Source organism: Tympanuchus pallidicinctus, unplaced genomic scaffold (assembly GCF_026119805.1).
Source record: "Tympanuchus pallidicinctus isolate F22 unplaced genomic scaffold, pur_lepc_1.0 scaffold8, whole genome shotgun sequence".
NCBI classification, from domain to species: domain Eukaryota; kingdom Metazoa; phylum Chordata; class Aves; order Galliformes; family Phasianidae; genus Tympanuchus; species Tympanuchus pallidicinctus.
The window spans coordinates 14,753,791-14,775,618 of record NW_026294802.1 but is presented as its reverse complement, the minus strand read 5'-3'; the positions used below and the strand labels follow the sequence as shown (position 1 = coordinate 14,775,618).

The following is a 21,828-nucleotide window of genomic DNA, read 5'->3' as shown; positions in this document are numbered from 1 at the left end:
TGCGTTCTTAAGAACTGGGAAACTTCAAACCTCTGAGTGTGCTGCAAGTTGGTTTATCTTCTTCATAGCAAAGAAAACGACCACTTACTGGTACCTAAGTCTAGTGTACCACCCAACTCCCCAGTCAAACCTGTATGATTTACAGCACACAGTTCTGTCAGAAGGACCAAGGTTTTGAACATCTGTATACTTCAAAACAGTATTTCTCATCCTATCAACTCTCACCTCTTTGTGTTTCTCCATAGTGGCATACAGCTTTTGGGAAAGGTCATTGGACACATTCGGCATGCCAGGCTTCTTCTTATTGCCACGACTCAAACTGCTCTTGTTCTTACTTGTCTTCTTATTGTTCTTCTTTTTGGCATTTTTGCTGTCTCCTTTGCTCACCTAATAATTTTAAAGGTATTTTATGTCAGGTACCTACATCACACCACACCAGCATTTTATTACTTTCACACCTCTAATAGCAGGACTAAACATACTTCACAGGCACTTCAAAGACACTTACTGGGGTCCCCTGAAAGATTAAATTAATTCAATTGGAATTACTCTAGAAGATAACAAGATCCAGGTATGGTAACAGGAACACTAAAAGCATAAATGTTTAGGAATTATAAGGGATAAAGAACGCTGAATGATATTTAGTGAAACCCATCTGCCTATGATATTTGAACACTGTAGAATCTCCTGGATAATTACCAATGTGTTCAGCAAATGGCTCTTAATGCAATTCAAAACTAAAAATAACTGAAAAGCACAACTGATACTGCACTAACCAGAGGTAAGGCAGACTTATTCCACCTACATTTAGTTTGTTACAGCCCTCTGCCCAACAGATTGTATCAAACCAATTTTAACAAAGTTTTTCTTCCCAGTCCAAAAAGCCTTAGTAACATAATTTCTAGTATGAGGACATGATAGGAAGGTGCAGTAGTTAAAACAAAACAAAGAAGAAACTTCAACTAACTTAGTTAATGCAAATTTGGTATCAAGTTGCCTAGCTCCCAGATGGCTCATAAACTTAAGTCTATTCAAAAGCCTTTCAGGAGATGTTGCAAGGACAGCAAAGGAGAATTACAAATTCTAGTTGTAACAAGCTTTTTTTGATGCAGAAATCTTCTAGACAACAACTCTAAAGCAGAACAAAATTCTAATATCTGTATCTATATCAGTGTTCAGAGCTAACTAGCAAGTACTACTGTGTGGGCAAAACTTCACCCTGGATTCACCACCTATTCCATGAAAGCTCAGAAGATCAAGCAAATAAATTCTGCATCTGTTCATTTATGAATTTGTTTGTGAAAAGGCATAACTCTTTTTTGTTCTTTGTGGAACGTGAAAGCACATTTGTTGTATGCTCTCCAAAAAGAAAATGGCACAAACAAGACACCAGCAAGAAATTGTTGTAGCTTGAGTAGCCCTACAACAATTCAGTTTTATTTTGAGCTTCAGATCTTTGATGCCTGAAAACCTCCTACTGAAAAAAACCAAAAGCCTATGCTGGGTGAATTACTAAATCAGAGCTGTGTTTCTCTGGTGCTCTGCTACGATCATTATTATAACGTCCAGGCTACTAAGGAAAGAGTCACTGTTCAAAAGCGAAAGCTTAAGGAAAAGGTTTCCTAGCCAGGCCAAAGTTGCAGCACGAACCTTGATAACAGTTGAATTTCGGTAACAAAATATTCAACTAGCAGCTGTTTCCATTTTAAAGATGTTGGTAACTAGTCAGGTTTACAGCCATGTGAACAGCAACCACTAATACAAATGTAGAGGGTATTTTAACAGCTTTAACTTATAAAACATAAATTCGAGTTTTAATTAGAGCAAAACATGAAAAAGCCAGCTAAATGAAGAGCCTAGGCCCTTCTTCTGCTTCACTGAGTAACAGGAAATCACAACTTTTGCATTACGTCATGAAATAACAGAAGCACTCTTACATCTGTGCTTTCATTGCTAGTGTTCTCTTCTCTCTTCCGCTCTTCCTCCTCTTGCTCGAGTTCCTTAATACTCTCCTCCAGAACATTTGGCCAGAAGTCCCCTTCAAAGTAAGGTAACTCTTTTGCACTTGTCAGACGGTCTTCTGTTGCTTGCTTAAATATATCCTGCATAATTAACACACCTGGTTACCACTACAACAGTTGAAGTGAGTAAAGGTAAGCTTTTTGATAGATGATTAAAAAAGGCACCAATAAATCTGAATTAAGTTTGTAAGAGTATGGTCTATATACAGATTAAACACTGCATCATTTACAGAAAATTCCTCAGACACATTTCAAATATTCCCACTCATGTAACCACCTGATAGACTTCAATGCACAAACTTACCCCACAGCTATATTTAACACAGGAATACTAGATATCCCGTAAGTTCTTTCTATTAACAAAGGTGAGGTTTGCTCTCTTAAACATCACTCCTCAAGAATTTAGTTTGTTCTACCTCATCACTTAAAATCTCTCGCTAGCACTGATTTCAGAAGCTATATGCATTGAATAGGATTGTTTTTTAACTCCAGGATTTTAATGATCAAATCCCTTAAATGTAGCACAATCCCAGAATCAGACAAAGCGTAGGCAAGGAAGAAACCAAGATGAGGCTGGTCAAAACCAGCCCTTAACACAGACAGTCATCCAACAAACCTTGTAGTCGTGAACAATGCGCTCTGACACAGATTTGTCCAGCATCTTTTTGTACCACTCTTGCAGTCGTTTGGGTTTGGGTATCTTTTGGTCAGGAGGATGGCAATGGAAAATGTAGTCATCTCCTTCACTTGGTGGGCATGCCCAGATATGTCCAGTAGTATACCTAGCATCATTAGACAAAAAACAGTATATGTTGGCTCTGAGTTATTAATAGAACTTGCTTTCTTCTCTGCCACAAGATGGAGCCACCTCAAAGTTGGCTCACATTAACAGATGGATAATAATAGCTCTCAAAGACTTAATTCTAGTGTTCATTCCAGCTTAACTCGCATAGATAATGTTTGCATTTTTTTCAATGACTTTCAGAAATTCAGCACTATATGCAGAATAAATCACAAAGTGAGCACGCTTTCCAGTCAAGGTAAAATCTAAGCCTAAAGTAGACCTGCAAGTGTCACCTGATAACTAATGAGAACGTGGAGACAGCATAATCATTCACTACTTAGGAACATTTAAAACATGCGTTTACTTGAACAACTCCTTTTTCTACTATAGTTCCTTTTTAACTTTGAAGACCTGTTTTAAAAGGTTTCACCATTATATCCAAGAATAAAAAAGGTAGTCACTGAGCTGAGTTGACCTCAACTACTGGGTATACAAACACAAGTACTATGAAGACAAATGGCATCCAGATAGTAGCAGCTGCAGAAAATAAAATACCATGAAGATCACTTCTTCATTCACAGTTCTTCTCTATTAGTTTAAAAAACAAAAAACTCCCATTGGAGGAATGATCAGACCTCAAGTTAGAGAAAAATAACCATCCTTGGTGTGCTAATAAACAGCTCCGCAGAACCCTACCCAAACCCGAGGTACTGCAGCCAGTTGTCATTCCTTCTGCTTGAGAAGGGAGAGATGATATTGCATGACCAATATTGTTTTCCCAAAATTAGAACCTGATGTTAACTATTCCACCGAGGACAGCATTAAGTAGAACTGAGGCTTGAGCTCCATGCAGCAGTTTTACAGATTCCCAGGTCAGAAATATACAATAAAAAGTGGTAAAAAAAAAAAAAAAAAAAAGTCTAAAGTATGCCTTCAAAGTTCACACATTGATCATTTCTCTGCAGTACTGAAAACAGTACAGTACCACCTGCCTCCATTCTGACTCTCCCAATTTTTCTCATGCAACTCATCTCCCAAAATTTCTTCATAACTCTGCTAAATGATACCAGATACCTTTGACAGTAGATTGATGCTTATTTTACTGCCTTTTCTACTTGAGTAGTCATGATCATTTATGATCATTTCCACCGTTCTTATTTCACCTGTTCTGTATTCTCTTTTGTGCTGCCTCATGTATTTTCTGTTCTTTTGCACTGTCCTGTGTATAATTTCCTTCCCCTCCTCCAACTTCTCAGTTTTTCACAATTTGAACTGCTCTTTCTGCAAGAGATTTCTTAGCAGCCTTGCACAACTGCAAGAGTTAATCAGTGCAGACAGAAGAAACTTACTTCTCTCCACACAAACAAGCATGGGTAAGAACTTGCCAGCCCAAAGGAATGACCCAATTGAAGCAATGGCATTTCTCAAGTACTGTACACAATCAGCACAGCCACCAGAATTTCATAACCCAGACAGAAAGGTCAGTTTTTCCACTTAGATTTAAGGAAGATTAACATCAGTCTGGAAACTATATACCTGAAGTATGTGAATGAAGCCTCTTCTGAAAGGCCTGTTAATCTCCTTTTTGTCTTTTCTCTTTCTCACCTGTACACAGGTATTACCAGTTTACTCTGTCACTTGGTATGATATTTGGCACCATGTTCTGCATAATAGGTATTAGTAACTTGCAGTGAGAGCTATGGAACACAAATCTGCACAGAAGGAAACATTTAAAAAGAATACTTACCCTAATTTCTTGACATACTCTAGATATCCAATTAGGATTTCATGATAGACAGCAGTCCTCAAGCATTTAGGGCGGAAGAAATGAACACTGTCAAGGTAAGATATATACACTCGCCTAGGAAAAAAAAAAAAAGAGGGCATGATCAGAAACAGATTTCAAGTTAGTTCTAAATTTATTTTTTTTTCATGTTTTACATATTTGAAAGATCCAGTACAACAGTCCTCAAAACGTCTAATCCTAATTTACTTCTAGAAACCAGCTGTTAATATGCTAGCCTCCTCCGTCTAGATTGATCCAATCCCTTCTCTTAGAATACTGACAAGTGATCCCACAGTCAGCGCTGTCTGCCAGCCAGCATCTCCAGTAAAAAGTGATTCTAAAATATTTCCTCCAGTAACTGTTTTGTTTTTGTTTTTAGAGTAGCATCAAAACTTTTAGAGCTTTGTTTCACAAAGTTTCACAGAACTGAAACATTCCCAAAATAAAATTAGCAGTTATCAGACAGCTACTCACCTTTGATTGGGTGGGGGACAGTCTGAGCCATACTCCTGCACATGCATCCCAAAGAAGCACAAATCTACACCATCAATCTCCTCAAAGGCAAAAAGTGCTTTTGTTCGATAGGGGAAAGACTCAGCCATCTCTCCATTGTCTACAAATCTGCAAAGTAGAAAGTAAAAACAAAGTGTCAAATATATTCACATTAGAAAATACATATCACTATGTCAAAGGAACAATGAGGGCTACTCCAAGTGTAATTGTAATTTTTGTGTGATTTTACACTTAAACGCTTACAGATTACTGAAATATAAATGCATCCACTTTTTGCTACAAAAAAAGAGGACATGACCAATAATGGAAGTTCCTGTAACACCTGTTATCAAGAACTGGTTAGCGGTGAGATTTTAAACTCAACAGTCTTTATCAGCTTCTAAAAGATAGCATCAAGTAGCTTCCCCACCTTCCCCCACAGCTCCTCCTCAAAAGGAACCAAAACTGGAAATGGACAGAACATACCTTGCTTTCATTCCTGGCTTTACTTCGACAGTTTTGTCAGATGCATGTACCACCCTAACTGTAACCTCTCCTGCGTCTGGGTGATTCTGTCGCTTTAGGAAATCATTGACTCTGTTCTCTAAGAAGGTACCAAGTCTTGTAGCCGGTAACCCTGCAGAAAAAGTAAAATCAGTTCTAAATACATACAAAATGGAACTGTTCAAATGTGATTGTGTGATTTCTCTATTCAGGTGTCATATGAAAAGCAAATCAATGCATGCAGTTCATTACTATAAATTAAATCATGACTGTTGAACGCTACTCTTAGCTAGAGATGAACTGTCTTTCACCTACAGGCACGCTTGTAGTTTAGACATCACTCAAACGAAGAAAGATTCTGCATCTCAAACCAGTTCTTATCTATCTTACAAGTCAATTGCAATTAAGGCTCCTCCTGAAAAGAAGCGTTTAAGCTTTTAATTACTTAAACTAGATTACAAAACATTGCTTTCAGACACAGCAGAGAGCAGACATAGAAGTAAACTCTGCCACAGTAGCCAGCTTAGTATCTCCAGTTACTAAAAGAATCTATTTTGACAAATAACTACTAAACACGGCTGACTGCAAGTAATGTAGTTTGTTCAGAAGTTTTTTTGTTTTTTTTTTTACAGTTGGACTTGATGATCTTTAAGGTCTTTTCCAATTCTATGAGCAATTCTATGATTCAACCAAAATTTGGACAACAGACCAAGCATACAGGTAACTGACAAAACCTAAAGTTAAGAATGAGTTTAAAACTTATGGCATAACAGGGTTTGTCCCACTGCTATTCACTACTTCTGTTAGTGTTACATGCCTGTTAATCAAACTCTTACATTTTACAGTTTAGCACTTTCCAACAAAAGCATCACTATGCTAAGTGTGCAACACATGCAGATTGCTAGAAACAGAACTTAGCAGGTTAACATCCGTAAAATAATCCTTGCATAATTCCAATGTCCTCAGTGAAATTAGCAAGTTTTGATTTTGGAAAAAAGACACAGACTTGAAACCTTTGAGTTCTTCACTTTCTATTTTGAGAACAATCAAAGAGAACAGAGTGTTTGACAGAATTGTACACCACCTATCAGTCTCCCCCCACATTTCGAGACAATTTACGGAGTTGGAAAGACCCCCTCCTCTTTTACAAAGCAGCTCCTTTAAAAGTACTGCGTAGCACTAGTTGTACTTATGGTTGAATCTGTATTCAAACATACTGATTTTCTAGGTTTCTGTTTTTTTTTCCTGGAGGGGGGGGGTGGAAAGGAGGAGTATGGCAAATATTAAAAAAAAGTAAATAACTAAATAAAGAAGTTTTTGAAAGATTCTGTCTGTAAGATAGGTTGATAGTAACTGCACAGATTTCCTCCTATATTACCTTCATACCAGCTACCTTCATCATGAGGAAATACCAAGTTTTGTGTTCACCTGATGCAGCTTTCCAAGCTTCCAAGAGCAGCAACACAGTAATAAATGTGTAATCGTAGAATTAAGTTAGACTGTAGTCACACAACTAATTCTCAGTGATGTTTATTACGTAATAAAAAGACCATGCACCTTACACTAGCAGGACCCTCACACAGTACATAAATCCTGCACAAAGGCAGCATCTGGGAATGCAAACATTCTCATCAAGAACTCTTGGACAGAGCTGACCAACTGTATACACCAAACTCAAAAGACTGAAATAAATGCAGGACAAGCACAGAAGACATCTCTTCCCTATTCTTAAATGGAAGTATTGTGGTGCAATTATAAGAAACTTACTTTTAGCAGAGAATTTGTTCTCTTTCCTGGTTCGCCCTGTTTTCTTCAGGCAGCCATCGCAGACAAAGCTGAAACAGAAATATGAGAACGTGAAGAACACCCCAAATCAGACCATAAATCCCTTAGCATATTAAGACTGGAAGCAAAATCTTTCACCAGATAAGGTCTGGAAAAGACCTTAACTGACATTTGAGCTGAAAGACTGCAGAGAGAATAGTGCCAGCAGAAATAGCCCATTTCTTAGTTGCAGTTGAGTCACTAAACGTCAGGGGGAGCAGTTGCTGTCAGCTACCCCACCACCACCTGCAAACTTCGGCTCAGAAAGCAAGGGTCTTCTCTGGCAGATCTGACAATATGTCTAACTTAAAGTATTCCCAGAGCAAACAGTGTCAAACTGTTGTCTCTGATGAAGATGAAGTACCAAATTATGTAAAGCAAAAGCCTGATTCAAAGAAGACTAGATTGTTTTTTCAGATTTAATCTGATTACTGAAGCCAAAAAAAAAAGTGAATTTGTCTCAAATTCTTTAGTGGTTACAGAATTTGAAAATGACAAAACATTCTGAGTTATACAGAAAATAGATTGGTAGGAAATTATTACAGGAACTACAAGTATCTTTAAATGTAAACAAAGCTGAAAGATTCTCTTCTCTACATGGGAACATTCAAAACAACTTCACATGTAACAGTAAAATATAATTTCTGAATTCAAGGTTACCTTGTGTATTCTGTAAGCTTTTCAGGTGAACGTGCAACTTTTTGCTTGGATAGGGTTTTATCAGACAAATTTTACACAAGCACTAACTCTAGTAAATCTATCTTACAGTCAAGGAAGAGAAATTCCTCACCCAGAAGGCCAGATTATCTCATTGTGAAGAACACAGATCTGGTGCATTTTTCTTCCGCACTCTATACATTCAACAAATCTGTAGAAAGAAAGGAATCAAGGTCAGTAGTACCATTAATTGCTTCTGTGTTTTGTATAATTGTCAGCTCAAGTCTATGCAGGGATACATTATTACCATTTGCTTCCTTTACGTCCATCCACCTCGCTCATTTTTTAAAAAGAAACCCTTCTAAGGATCAAACCTGTGAACTGCTTGTTGCTATAATAAGGAAGAAAATTCATTCACTGTGTGAGAAGCAAGGAATCAGGAGAAACAGCTGTCTATTAGTCACCCCACTATGCCTGAAGCCTGAGGAACACTGCACATCTACTGCAGAAAAGTGGGAAGAGGGAAATAGTAGCAATGTCTAGATATTTTCAGATTTCTAGAGCAGATTTAGGGACGGCTCTGAGCTAAGTTACACAGCTTGCTTCACGAAAGTCAGTGAATGTAGTTTTCCTAAATACCTAAAAGTTGTTTCACATATCAGGACAATCTGACTCCTTTTGAACACATCTATTTGTAAGTCGGATTTAGAATGAATAGTTGTTGTTTATGTAGGGCACAGAGCATTTAGGTTTGTATTTTAGTGTTGGGCTGCATCTCCACAACAACAAAGGGAAAGACAAGTTATGAATCAAGTTATTATTCTCTTCTTCCCACAGCCCTTGAAAAATAGAAGAATTGGCTGACCCTTATATCGTCATAGAAAGATGGTGTGGGAAGAACATGCTTCCTTTTTGCTCATTCATTTGAGAATGAAGACAGCATTTTTCAGAATTGCAGCATAGGTGTATAATGAAGGAGCATAAAGTGGCTTTAAAAAAAAAAAAATCTGGAAAACAAAGAAAAGCAGCTGAGTCACCACCATCTTTATCAAATGCCTACAAATCTGCTACCAGAGCAGTGCAGAAGGACCAGATTTAACAGATCTTTTCCTTGTGCTACAGCAGAGCCCCAAAAGCAGCTATAGCCAAGTGACCCAAATGAGTTCTGAGACGTAAGCGCTTGCTGCAACAGGGTTTCAAAGCTACCTGCATTCATCCTTTTGTTGGATCTACATATAAGACAACAAAATGCACTAATTTCAGGCCATACATATGATTTCACATTTTCTGTAAGGACAGCTGCTGTAATTTGGGTTCTCAGGACACAATGCCAGATATGCCACTTAGTTAGCAGCCCCTATGGGCTAACAAACGGTTACATGAAAATTGCAAGATGATGAAAAACAAAGGTGGTAAGCAAATGAGTATCATGTCTTTTACAAAGGAATTGTGATGAAATGAGGATCATTCATAATGAGACAGCATTACTTACAGTTCAGGATCCAGTGTATCGTTTTTCCTTTTTGAAAACTGTTCTTTGTTTATCGTGCTATGGAGAAACAGGCAATAAAACTCAGTTTTAATAAAAGACATTCATGTTATACCACACACTGGGACAAAAGCAGATTTTTTTTTTTAAATACAGACTCTCACTAAGCACTGCAAGGAAAGGTATTTTATTTTATGAAGTGATGGACAAAGTGTGTACCATCCTTGACTTTATCCATAAAAAAAATTCTTCTCTATGAGATAACAGCTTGTGATCTCTCTCGTTCAGTTTACCAAAGTAAACGGTAACTTGCTGATTCAATTTTTGGACCAGCTATATCAGTGTTTTTACAGTAAAAGAACAATTTGATGTGTCCCTGATATTTTGAAGACAGAGAATGTCAGTTATCTTTCATTACTGAAAAAAGTTATCTTGATTTCAGATTCTTCTAAAGTCTTGCCTTCCTCATATGTTAATTTCAAAGGAGAATTTTTAGCTTCCAAATGCCACAGCCCTAACATAGCCACCACTCAATGCTTTAGCTTTGCATTCCCTATATCATTTGCTGGTCTAGAAACTCCATCTTTTTGACAGTTAGGTCCCAGGTATTATTTGACACCAGTTTGCTTTAAAGTAATCCAGAGCAACCATGTAAGAACTCTTGGATCTCTGAAAGATGGTGCTTCATAATAGCATGAGGTGATCAATACGTTCCTCCCTGGGAAGTAATGACAAAGATCCAGTCCAATTTGCATTAACCTTCCTGTCCTTTTATGTCAGTGTTTACTCTGAATACTGTCACCTGCAGAATTCCTCAAGCATATTAACTTATAAACCATGGTTCCTGCAATTACCTCCCCCCAAAAAGAGCATTACAGCTCAAAACTTTCAGAACAATTGCTTGGCGCTCATCTTTCCCTCAAGGGCTTCCTTAGTCTTGCAAATATCTGTTTCAAGATCTCTGAAGGAGGTGTAAAAAGGGCACAGTGGAATGGAAGACTGTCCCAACAATGCTATTACCATAGAAGTAAAGGCAAGTAAAGCCATCCACAGCCTTTTAGCATTACCTGCTCAACAAACGCACAGCATTTCTCATGAGCAGATGACACTCCAACAGTGAAATACTGTTGAATGGCAAATGGCAAAAAAACATTTTCTACTTCTGATTTAGATGAGAAGCAATCTGAAGCTGAATACACGTTTAATAGTACACCCAGTCTATAAGCAGAATGGTACATTCAACTTTTTCAGACTATGCCTATCACCTACCTACCTGCCTGTAGGCATGGTTATTTTTATCCAACATGTTATCCATGGTTATCCAATAAAGTATTTTCATGTTTTATTCAGAAAAATAGTGATTCCACTCTTTCCCCTCTAGCGGCACAGCTGTAATTTCTCTTAGCTACAGTTCAATCAGTCCAAACATTAAAGAAGAAACTTAGAGGACAAGTCCAGGCTTTTCCAAATAATATCTTGTCTTCTCTACCCTGGCATAAGAAATAAGGAAGTTACCTAAAACTAAAACTCCTTCCCTTTGAGAAGGCACTTTAGACCACGTCACAGCTTATGAATGCAAAACCAAAGCAAACATAAGTGACTCACGTTTGAGGTTGTGAAGGGTCATCTCCCAGAGAAACGCTCTCCCCTTGGATCTCATTGAAGCACTTCTCACAGAAATGATACCTGTCAGCAAGAAGGCCATATTTGGGTGAACTGCTCCGTCCACACAACACAGCCCAAGCCAAGCAATGGAGTCACCAATCACAGCCAAGGAAAGGATGGGAGCAGAGAGCAGATCATCAACGGTGACAAGGATATTCAAGGATGCAGATTTATAGGGCCTGCATTAGGTTTGGTAGGTTTTTGTTTTGTGTGGGTTTTGTGTGGGTTCTTTTGTGCAATCAAAGCCAAATGCAGACAATGACAAGCATGAAGGAGAAAAATATGCACATGAACAAAGAAATGTGGGGTAGCAGGACAAAAAAAAAAAAAGCAGGACAAGACAACACAAAGCAGAAAGCCAAGGCAAAGCACAGATTAGCGTTATATCTCTCAAATGGGCTCTCAAGCAGTAAACAATTAAAGTAAATTAAATGAGTTTTTCTTTTCAGCACACCCATACCCTCTTCATTTTAATAATCCATGCCATGTACAGCAAAGAATTAAAATGAGAAAGTGGAAAGAACAGAAAGAAGGAAGAACTGCCACTCTGATGTGTGTATCAGCATAGCAGTTCTGTTGGCAGGAAGATCTGCAGGGCACCAATGGAAGAAGGGCAGTCTTCCATCTTAGATGTACAAATTCTGAAAGGCTGCAGGATTTTTTCTCACTGGGAAGGGGAGGTTAAATATCTAAAGTTTTTAATAAAATCAGTCCTCAAAATCTTTCAGATACTCGTTATCAAACTGTCAAACTGCACATTGACAAAATTCCTAATGCTAGCTGCACACAAAGTGCTCTGCACTGATACAATTTTGCCACAGCCCTGAACAGTCCAGGTACCAGTAAAATAAGCATCACAGGAAAAGATTTAATTCACATCTGAAAAAGAATTTGGTTGATTTAAGATTCTACCCCAGCTCTCAAATGTTTTGAAACTGTGGCCTCTCTCCTACTGAAGTATGTTAACTGAATGCACAAGGCATCTAAAAATAAAAGGAAAAGAAGTTGCAACAGTTAACTGTAAAGCCACAAAGCAACATTACAACAGCTGTTAAGCTAAGTCAAGAAGTCTAAACCTTCTCTACCAGTCTTCACCTGAGATAATGCATAGAAGATTACTTCTAGGATGTTGCTCTTGAGTCTCTGGATGTACATGCACGTACATATATAACAATTTGAAAATCACATGTGCGTGTCTTATAGTGCAAATACTCCATTTTAATGTTTCAAAACATTAAGGGATGCCAGATTTTGCAATATTGGTCTTCTAGTCTATCAAGTGCTATAATGTAGAGTGTTCTGTATCTTAAATCCAGAATTACAATTACTATGCGATTCTATAACTACAGATTCTGGAAACTTATTTTCTACCTCCTTGCTCCTATAAACTTCCATTCACTGCTACAAAACTCTATTATGCACAAGAAGGTTAAGATGTTACAGCTCTTAACTGTTAAGAAGGTTAACTGTTACAGCTCTTTGTTGCTTTTGCTTAGCCAGGTGCTTAAAAAGTTACAATTGTCAAATCTTCTTGGCATTCAAGTCTTGGTGGTTACTCTTCGTCCGTTTGTTTTGGAAGGTGAAAGAACAGAGCAGGAACTAAACTGATGGAGGTGACATAATTTTGAGGTAATCAGCCCTCAGCTCTAAATGGTACATTCTGGCAATAGGCACGAGGACACGAGAGCTTTAAAACATGTATTCTTCCGCTTCTTCCTGCCTCACTTTTCTAGTCAGCAAAAAGATGCCCTCAGAAGTCAAAGACGACTTGAATTCTGTAATAAAGCCTCTGAAGACTGTTCTTTTAAGGTGACTAAGGGACAAAAAGAAACCAAACTATTCAATATATCAATAAATAAATCTTCACTGAGGATTTGTGCCACAAAATAGTTTGTTCTTCAGTTAACATCAAAGAAAAACAAAAGCTTGCCAAGTGTAACGTACATACAAGCATAACATACTTGCTCTATTTTTTCCATGAAAAATACTGCTAGATGGTAGCAAGCAAGTCAACAAACTCATGTATGAGTTCTAGACAACTAAAGATTTGGTTAACAATAGCTTAAAAAATTAGCAGAACATTACACATTTCTGCAAGCAAAAAAGGAAGAGCAAAGACTGCAGTGAATTTTTGCAAAGAAATTGTTTACTCACAAGGGAAACTACTCAAGGGCACTTTCAGCAAATTTTTTCTTATAACACAAAGGTGTGCACATATGAAGAGGGTGTATATGTGTAGACATGCATGCCTTTCACAGATGCATTGCGTCATGCTCAAAACTGCACCAAGCAAGTTTTCCTTACCTGTTCTGGTAACTGTAGTAAGTGGCATCTCGAGGGATTGTGCATAGCTGTTTGCCATAGCAACACAAAGTCTGTGGCGAGAACTCCAACTGCAAAAAGGAATGGGCCATCTTAGCACATGGGACACCTATGCTTTTACTTGCTCTCTGTGGGAAGCAAACATAACCCAACCCACCAACCATTACCACCTTATTCTGTGCACAGATCTCACAGCACAGCAAGACTATGAAGTGCTAGAGTCAAAAAAGTGCTTAGCGGGCTGTTATTCTCAAGTTAGCTTTTCTCCAAAAATGGAAAGCATATCGAGATCATGGAAATACAATGCAGCCTTGATATACACTGAAACTGAGAACGCTTCTGCAAAGTCTTTTTCACTGACCGTCAATGTAATTCTTCAGATGCTTAACTTCTCTCCCCCTACAAGGGCTTATATATGAATATATAATTTAAGCAACAGATAGCATTAGAAGATACATAAATTCTGAAATCAAGAATTATTCAAGATTGCTAAACCCTGGTAAGCATTCAGAATTTTTGACCCAATGTAGCTGCTAATGACTGCAATTGCTGTTATTTCCCCAAAGCACCAGGGAGCAAGAACCAATCTAGGAAAAAAAACAAACCAACTCTTACCTTTCTTCCACAGCAGTAACCAAGGCTCTGCATAACTGGATCGATTTCTTGCTCAAACACCTCGGCCAGTTTTGAGCAGTACTTATATACCCGGGACGTTTTGCGGTTGTAGAGCCAGGCATTATTGAACATGAGCCAGATGTCATCTACATATTGCCATGGCTCTTGATATTGTCCTGTATCTAGCTTCCTCTTGATAGTAGAAAGGTCCATGGGATTCTTCACTATGTCAAAATAATCCTGAAAGGGTAGCATATCAAAATGCTGCTATAGAATCATGTTGTGAAATGTCAGCATACGCATTCTCAGCACATACATCTTTTTGCAATACATCAAGAAAAACAGGTTCCTCCCTGACTTGACTGTCAAGCTCCCTGTGGCGTGCACTGAAGTCTCTAATTCTGTATAACTCTCCCATGCTTCCTTTCCATTTTTCCTGTATTCCTCAGGTTCTATCAGTCCTCCACTATCAATGAAGTAAAAAACTAATTTTAGTCTGCAAAACAAAGTACTACAGAAAGCAGAAAATAGCAGTACTTTCGTGTCCAAGGACACATATAATAACATTAGCAGGAAGAACTGTTTTTGGGAGACCAGCCAAATAACAAAACCTAATGCGTGTACTAGATGATAAAAACTCCATGTTTCCTCCTATACATCTTCCATCTAAAAGTCTTTTTCCAATCCCCCTCATCAATTATAGGATTGTTTCTCTTAAGAAAGTCCTCCAAATACAACAACCAGTTGAGAGCTTGTTTAAGAACATGAGAAATACCTATACTTGCTTCTACTACAGAAGACCTTGCATTTTTGCAATTTAAAAAAAGCAGTAAAAACCAACAAAGTCAACCAAGTGAAAATATTTCAGAGAAAAAATGTCACTCATAGCATTTAAACAGGACTATGTACACGTATAGGTGTATAAAAATGCAGTGGTGTGGTCAATCAAGAAGTTTTAAAAAACAGACCCTTAAAGGATACTAATGTCTGCCAAACACAGCTCTAAAGCAAGTGCAAAACTCAACACAAACAAGGAGCTCAGTAGCCTCCTCTTTGCTAATGTAAGCTTAATCAGTGAGTATTATCTATTTCTGAAGTGGTCTTCATCTGCTTAAGTTTTTACATAATCAGTTTTCTACATATTTACATACATTGCATTTCATAGGTGTATCTCATCAATAGAACTATCTTCATAGGAATGAAGAACCACAAAAGGCCCTCAAAACATCAGGATCTGTTAACAGTCACCTCAATGAGTGGCATGTGTGCTCACTCATCAGAAGGTAAACAGAACTGAACAAACCTTTGAAAAAACACATTTTCTTGACTCAAACATCATATGTTCCACTGTCTAAGTCAAACCTACTCAAACGCATCAACACAGAAAAGGAAGCAAGACTGACTTCAGTTGGTCTGAAGCAGATGTTCTGAGAACAGTTCTGAGTTAAAGTCAGGAAAGTATCTTGCTAAGACACTCACAGGAATTCCTAGTAGCTGGGGATCCACAGGCTGTCGAAATGGAAGAGACTCTGGGTCCTGACGGTAAAGTGCCTCCAGTGTTGGCATAAGTGCCTGCCGCAACTCTTCTGGCTTGAAAACTTTCGAAAAACAATCAACATTAGAAAGACAGAAAGCTGTAAGGAGGAAGAAACATGCTGGAAAGATGTGGTGTGTAAAAAGACTACAGGCAACAAGTATAAGACACTTGCAGGGCTTGTTTATCCTTATAACACTGCATTCTGAGAAGGATATTAAAACAATCATCTGAACACAAGGAAATGGTGAGAATACTTAAGAAGGATTTAATCAGAGAACGACACCATCAAATTTAAAAGCAAATTTATATTCCTTCCTGATGTCACAGGAATAAGCTTGTCTAGAAAGTCTGCCACAGTCACTCCAAACTCTACTGTACAGACAGTTTCTCTAACACTTAACATAATACTAGAGCTATAAAGGACTTGACAAAAGACAATTACATGTATGAAATATTTGTTGTCCAAGAGTCACAAAAACAATTCATGTAAGCCTACTGAGTACCGACGAAGAAAGCTCCTCTCTCTCTCAACACTTCTAAGGGAGATAAATGAAATTCAGCCAGTGTTTCTACTTACTTTTTTTCTTAGACTGCCCTGCTGCTGGAGAAGACTGAGTAGCTGGAGTTGTAGGTCTTTCCTCTCCCTCTGTCATTTCAGTCTTCACTTCTGTTTTCTTCTCTTCTTGTTCCATTGGGTCTGGTTTACATTCCTCCACTGCTGGTTCTACTTTAACCTGGAAAGTAGATTAGACCCTGTCACAGCTGCCTGTAGAGTCACCCAAGTTTCAGTCCTATAAACCTACATACCACTTGCCCACTGCTCTTTTCTAGGATTAAGGCTGTCTACATTGCAATCTCATCTTGCCTAAAACTTGATCCAATGTGCCAGAACATATCTTTACCACCACAGGAGTGGCAGTGATGGGCTGCTAACCAGTTCTGAGCTGCAAGCAAGCAAAGAGGTACGGATCTTGCTGCTCAGGCAGTTCTGACTGTCACTCCTGCACTTCAGCTGCAGGAAGTCACGCTTCCAGCTGTCCTCACAACAAATTGTCACAACCCACTACAACGGCCTGTCACATACACAGCCACTACTCTAACAAGAAAGAGTGCCAATAACATTGAAAGGCGCATCTTGAGCACCTTCTTACATTAGCATTTACCAAAAAACTTCACACTTCCAACCACATTATCACAGCCCTTCTTGTGGTCGCTGGTTTCTACCATAATTTCACCACAAAACAGAGACCCTTCTTTAGAGGTAAGGGAGATGACAAAACCACAGCAGCAGGTAGCATCCAATTCCCTCACTGAAGTCTAGAAGGACTACCTTGCATGGAGACCAAGGAGCTAACAATAGTAGATATTCTCCCCAACAACAAACCAAAGTCACCTCAGATTTCTCCTCCATCTGCAGCTCTGTTTGTTCTGGTTCCCCTTCATCTGCTTTTATCTCCATTTTCACTTCCTGCAAAGGTGGCTGCTGCTGCTCTGCTGCAGTTTGCTGAGAGTTCACTTCTGTGCTGCTGGTGGATGGGGGGTTAGACACCTGCCCATCAATGCTTACAGCTGGTTGTGACAGCTGAGAGGTAAAAAAACAAAACAAAACAAAAGAAATCCATTACAAACAGGCTTCTAATTAACCTATTATTTTTCTCTGCTCTGATGTACCTCTAATCTACCTGATCTACCTATAACCTTATTTCCATCAAGTTTAAACGCACTTTTATACTTACACTTGCTTAAATGAAGTGCATACTGCTAACACAAGTTTAGTTACAGAAGAAAACACAACAGACATGCACTGGAAGGCCTAGCATATAATTTCATATTGTTTCCCTACTGTATGCCACCACTATGCATACGCAGACATAACTAAAGGCCTTGTATGTACACTTCACTGTGAATTTCTCAACATGCATGAAAAAATTACTTCCTCTGTGGAAAGACCAGATCCTAAACCTTACATCTGCTCATTTGTACAATTAAAATATTTACTTACAGGTGTTGTGGGATGCTGTGGCTGCAGTGGTGCTGTTGGTGTGGGAACCGATGCCGTTGTACTCTGCTGTGACAAGGGTTGCTGCTGCTGCTCTGCAGAGGGTGTAACAGGAACTGGAGGCTGGACTTGTGGAGGCAGCTGTGCCTGTGGAGGTGTTGGAGTCTGCCTCTGAGGGGGATGCATAGTTTGTGACTGCGGTCCAGGTGGCAATGCCTGAGGAGTAGGGGTGGGGACAGTGGTGGCAGCTGCTGCTGCCTGTTGTTGCTGCGATCCTAAGCCTGGAGGTGTATGGTGAGGTGTTGGGGTTCGACTGGGTACTGGAGAAGGAGAATTTCGGTGCATGGGAGGCTGTGGAAGAGGTGGGCAGTGAATGTGACTCCCTTGAGAACCTGGAGCCATGGCAGGAGAATTCACAGGACAGGAAGAGCTGTTCATTTGTGCCTGTGGGAAAACAAGTACACATCTGCAATGACTCCAAATAGAAAAGGAGTCTAAGTACTGTTAAAATGGCTGCTTTCCCACAGTTACTGGCATACTTTCTCAAAAAGTGACAAACTTAAACATCTACTTCAAAAGGAGAAACGGGCTTTTTATTTTGCGTCACTTGAACATACAGCTGTTTTGTAGTGTACTCAGCTCTAAAATAGAAGTTTCAGAGTAAATAATACTCATTGATACATTCAAAGAACAGCACGCCTACACTTGAAGTTTGCAAAACATTTCTTTCTAAAAATGCAGATATATACATCCTGAATACGGGGCGATACATCACAGCAGAAAGAATGGATTCAAATATAGTATGCCCACGCCCCCACCCCCAAGACTAGAAAACTAGATTTATCATCAGAAATACATATAGCTGTAACTGCACTATGAGATTACAAAAAGATGTACTGGTTAAGAAAAAAAGCTGTCACTTCATAATAATCTTGCCTGCAAACTAGGAAGAAGCATCAACGAGAAGCAAACTGACGTTCCCTACTTCTTCCTGGCCTGAAAGGTTCTCACTGAAAAGGGAGAGGGAAAGGACAGAAAAGAAACTGCTAGACTGGAAGTTCCAAGCTTTAGTAGTGACAACCCTCCTATTCCCCAAACGGCAGCAAAATACATTTGATGGCTGTGGTTGGACATGCCTTTTTATGACTTATTCTTCCAGCTTCTTTTAATTTCTCAGGCTCTACTGCTTTGCTGCTCTTAACTACTATATGCTGAGCAACAAGCTCTTTCCCTCACAGAAACAAACTTAAGTAATTCTCTCCACTTAAACTTAAGCCTGAGAACAAGCCAATATTTCACCCTTGCCACTACCAGCACTACAGCCAGGAAAATGCTGAGTCTCAATAAATGAATTCAGTTTATTATAGATCCAATAGCATCTTGAGAAAACAAATTATTCTTCATTATTACAAACTTGAACAATAAAAACAGCATATGACAGAGCCTGCTAACGCCACTTCAGAAATCAGAAACTTACTTGAGAAACTGGTGTCTGATTGCTAGTTTGTGTCATAGGCATGCTTGCTGCATTCATTCCTGGGGAAGAAGCAGGGAATGGGTTCTGCTGCAGAAATTGACTTTGACCAGAAGGTTGGCCAACTCCTGGTTGTTGCATACGTGAAGGAAATCCCATCTGTTGGAAAAGAAAGAACTAATTTCATATACTTTTGTAGTATTTTACAAAAACATTTATCTCACCGCAAAAATGGTTGCTCGATACTTAGACATAGTATACAATATTGAAAGTCTAATGAGACTCTCAAAAGATAGAAATTATGATATCTGCCAACCAAGCAAAGGGATCCTGATTTCAGACTGTGACTTCAATTCGTTCCTTGTTTCAGGCAAGCAACAGCCCCAAACTCCACTTAAACTTAGTTTTCAGCGAAGGAAATTATACGTCTTTTTAATTAAATCACCAAGGCTGACCACAGACCAGACACATCTTCTGCTGCACTGCAAAATAAGGAGCCAAAGTGCCTACAGACCACAGGAATAATGTTTAAAATCTTATTTATTTTCGTTTGCTTATTGTAAGGAAAGCACAGTGGCAGCAAACCCATGAGCTGAATAGCCAGGATGAAGGGAAGCGCACTGACCTGGTTCATGGCCCCGGCCTGGCTTAGCTGTCCAGGGTGCTGAAGAGGAGGGGTTTGCCGGGGTCCCATCGGTGACAGCTGCATGTTCATGTGGCCAAACTGATTCATTCCTGTGCATTTGTGCCAAAAATAAATAATCAACAACAAACAAAACCCACTTATGAACAGAGGCCTGAATTATCCTTTGGGCACCACTCAACATTTGGAGAATGCTGTTAGCTCCTTCTCTATTTTTTTTTAAAGAAAAAAATTTTCGAGCATGCAATGGAAAGCACGTCATGAAAATATCCTATCAGCCAGTTAACAGAACAATTTCAAGTACTAAGTATCCAAGCTACTTCAGAATACATGCTGGCTTTTTTCCCCTGAAAGACTTGTTCCTACATACAATTTGTGATAGTTTGCGTTATCTGAATTACTAGAAGTTCGTTTCTTGGAAATTCTGACTGTGAATCTTCATTTAAGTGCTTTTTATACTGGCTGCAATACTCCTTGAAAATGCAACCAAGGTTCTACCCCAGAGCAGCAATTTTCAGCATCGTCCCTCTGCTTTGGACATGCCCTCACCCTAAGCTGATCTCATGTTCACATAGAAACGTTTTAAAATAAATAAATATAGCTCCTCATTTAACAAAGCAAGCAGCTAACAAGAAACACATTTCCAAGAAAATGAAACAACATTGTGCACAGAAACACACAGAAATATATCTATACACACTCATTTATGTATATAAAGTACAGATCTGTTTTCTTGGTCACACAGAACACAGAATTGTAAGGGTTAGAAGGGACCTCAAGAGATCACTGAGTCCAACCCCTCTGCAAAGCAGGCCCCCTACAGCATCCTGCACAGGTCAAATGGGAAAATAGCAGGTGAAACAAAGGCTGCCTAATTCCAAGATTCTTTTACCACCACAGTAACAAATTTTCTTATAACATTTACCTGTCTGTGCCTGCATGCGATTCATCATCTGGTTTGGCACATTAGCACGTATCAGTGTTGGGTCAGTTATAGGACCATCTGTAAAAAAAGATACTGGAATAAGATTACAGCATTTAGAAACTACCAGCTTTTTAATTGAGAAAACATTCTAGTGAAAATGAAAATCCTCCTGTAAAAAAAAAAAAAGTATGGAAATTGTTCAGTAATTCTAAACATACTTCAGAGTTCCTCAAGTATGAAGCAAAACCCAATTGATACCCAATTGACTAAAAACATTGACTTACAGCCAGATTTTAGAAACGTGGACAAATATGAAATATATTATTGAGGTACAATGACAAACTCAGCAGCTTGAGAACATTCCAGACCACAAGAATTTCTACAAACCACTCTACACTGTTATTCCACTTCCTGATTGAAAATACCATAAAAATGGGATGGTTTGAAGTATTCATCAAGCTTCTGAAGTTTGGTAATTCCAGCATATGGGATAAACAACCAAAATATCACATCTACTCCCGAAAGTAGTATCCTATCATCTAAAGGAAGTTACTGCAAATAAATTCATAGTACCAATCTTCAAGGCCTTTACTGCTTTTTGGTAAGGTATCTTGGTAAATCCAGTTCTAAGTTCAAGTATGAAAAGATCCAGACTGGAATTACCAAGACACATTCATATTCAAAAAGGAGAAAACCTCCTCAGATTAAGCTCCTTGTAGCATAACACTGGAACTACTGGTTCATCGTGCAGCATAAGAAAAATAATCCAAGATTCTTGCCTCCTCAACTGTCTAATTCTGATTTTGACTCCATGTTCTTAAGACAATTTATTATAGTGCCATTGACAGCTATACATCTATTCCAATTAGATGTCTTCAGAACTCAGTTCTTAACTGTGAAGTATCTAAAAACACGCAGTAATGAATGAATGGAGGAGAAATATCAAGTGCAAGAATAAGTGTTACTTGTTTTCACCTATTACCTGGCAAAGCCTACTGTGTCTCATAACTTCCTAATGCTGTAAACAGATAACAGTCTTCAGTAGCATTACAATTTTGATCATTAGCTCCTTTCCAAAGTCATTTTTACTC

At 38.7% G+C, this 21,828-nt stretch overlaps 1 protein-coding gene across 2 annotated transcripts in view; it reads right to left on the bottom strand.

The window, feature by feature from the left end:
• The window catches only part of EP300 (E1A binding protein p300), a 58,220-nt gene that overhangs the window by 5,126 nt on the left and 31,266 nt on the right, over positions 1-21,828 (bottom strand). Inside the window, exons 11-29 of one of the 2 annotated variants that reach the window (XM_052667702.1) lie at positions 20,738-20,815; positions 19,795-19,904; positions 19,173-19,331; positions 17,699-18,139; positions 17,090-17,278; positions 16,274-16,430; positions 15,639-15,757; positions 14,160-14,399; positions 13,527-13,615; positions 11,163-11,243; positions 9,561-9,617; positions 8,202-8,279; positions 7,355-7,422; positions 5,570-5,720; positions 5,066-5,212; positions 4,553-4,666; positions 2,638-2,803; positions 1,938-2,102; positions 226-387 (exon numbers count right to left, since the gene is read on the bottom strand). In XM_052667702.1, the coding sequence (XP_052523662.1) occupies positions 226-387; positions 1,938-2,102; positions 2,638-2,803; positions 4,553-4,666; positions 5,066-5,212; positions 5,570-5,720; positions 7,355-7,422; positions 8,202-8,279; positions 9,561-9,617; positions 11,163-11,243; positions 13,527-13,615; positions 14,160-14,399; positions 15,639-15,757; positions 16,274-16,430; positions 17,090-17,278; positions 17,699-18,139; positions 19,173-19,331; positions 19,795-19,904; positions 20,738-20,815 (2,771 nt within the window). The remainder of the gene's footprint in view (positions 1-225; positions 388-1,937; positions 2,103-2,637; positions 2,804-4,552; positions 4,667-5,065; positions 5,213-5,569; positions 5,721-7,354; positions 7,423-8,201; positions 8,280-9,560; positions 9,618-11,162; positions 11,244-13,526; positions 13,616-14,159; positions 14,400-15,638; positions 15,758-16,273; positions 16,431-17,089; positions 17,279-17,698; positions 18,140-19,172; positions 19,332-19,794; positions 19,905-20,737; positions 20,816-21,828) is intronic. The other variant, XM_052667703.1, reaches the window with a different exon arrangement.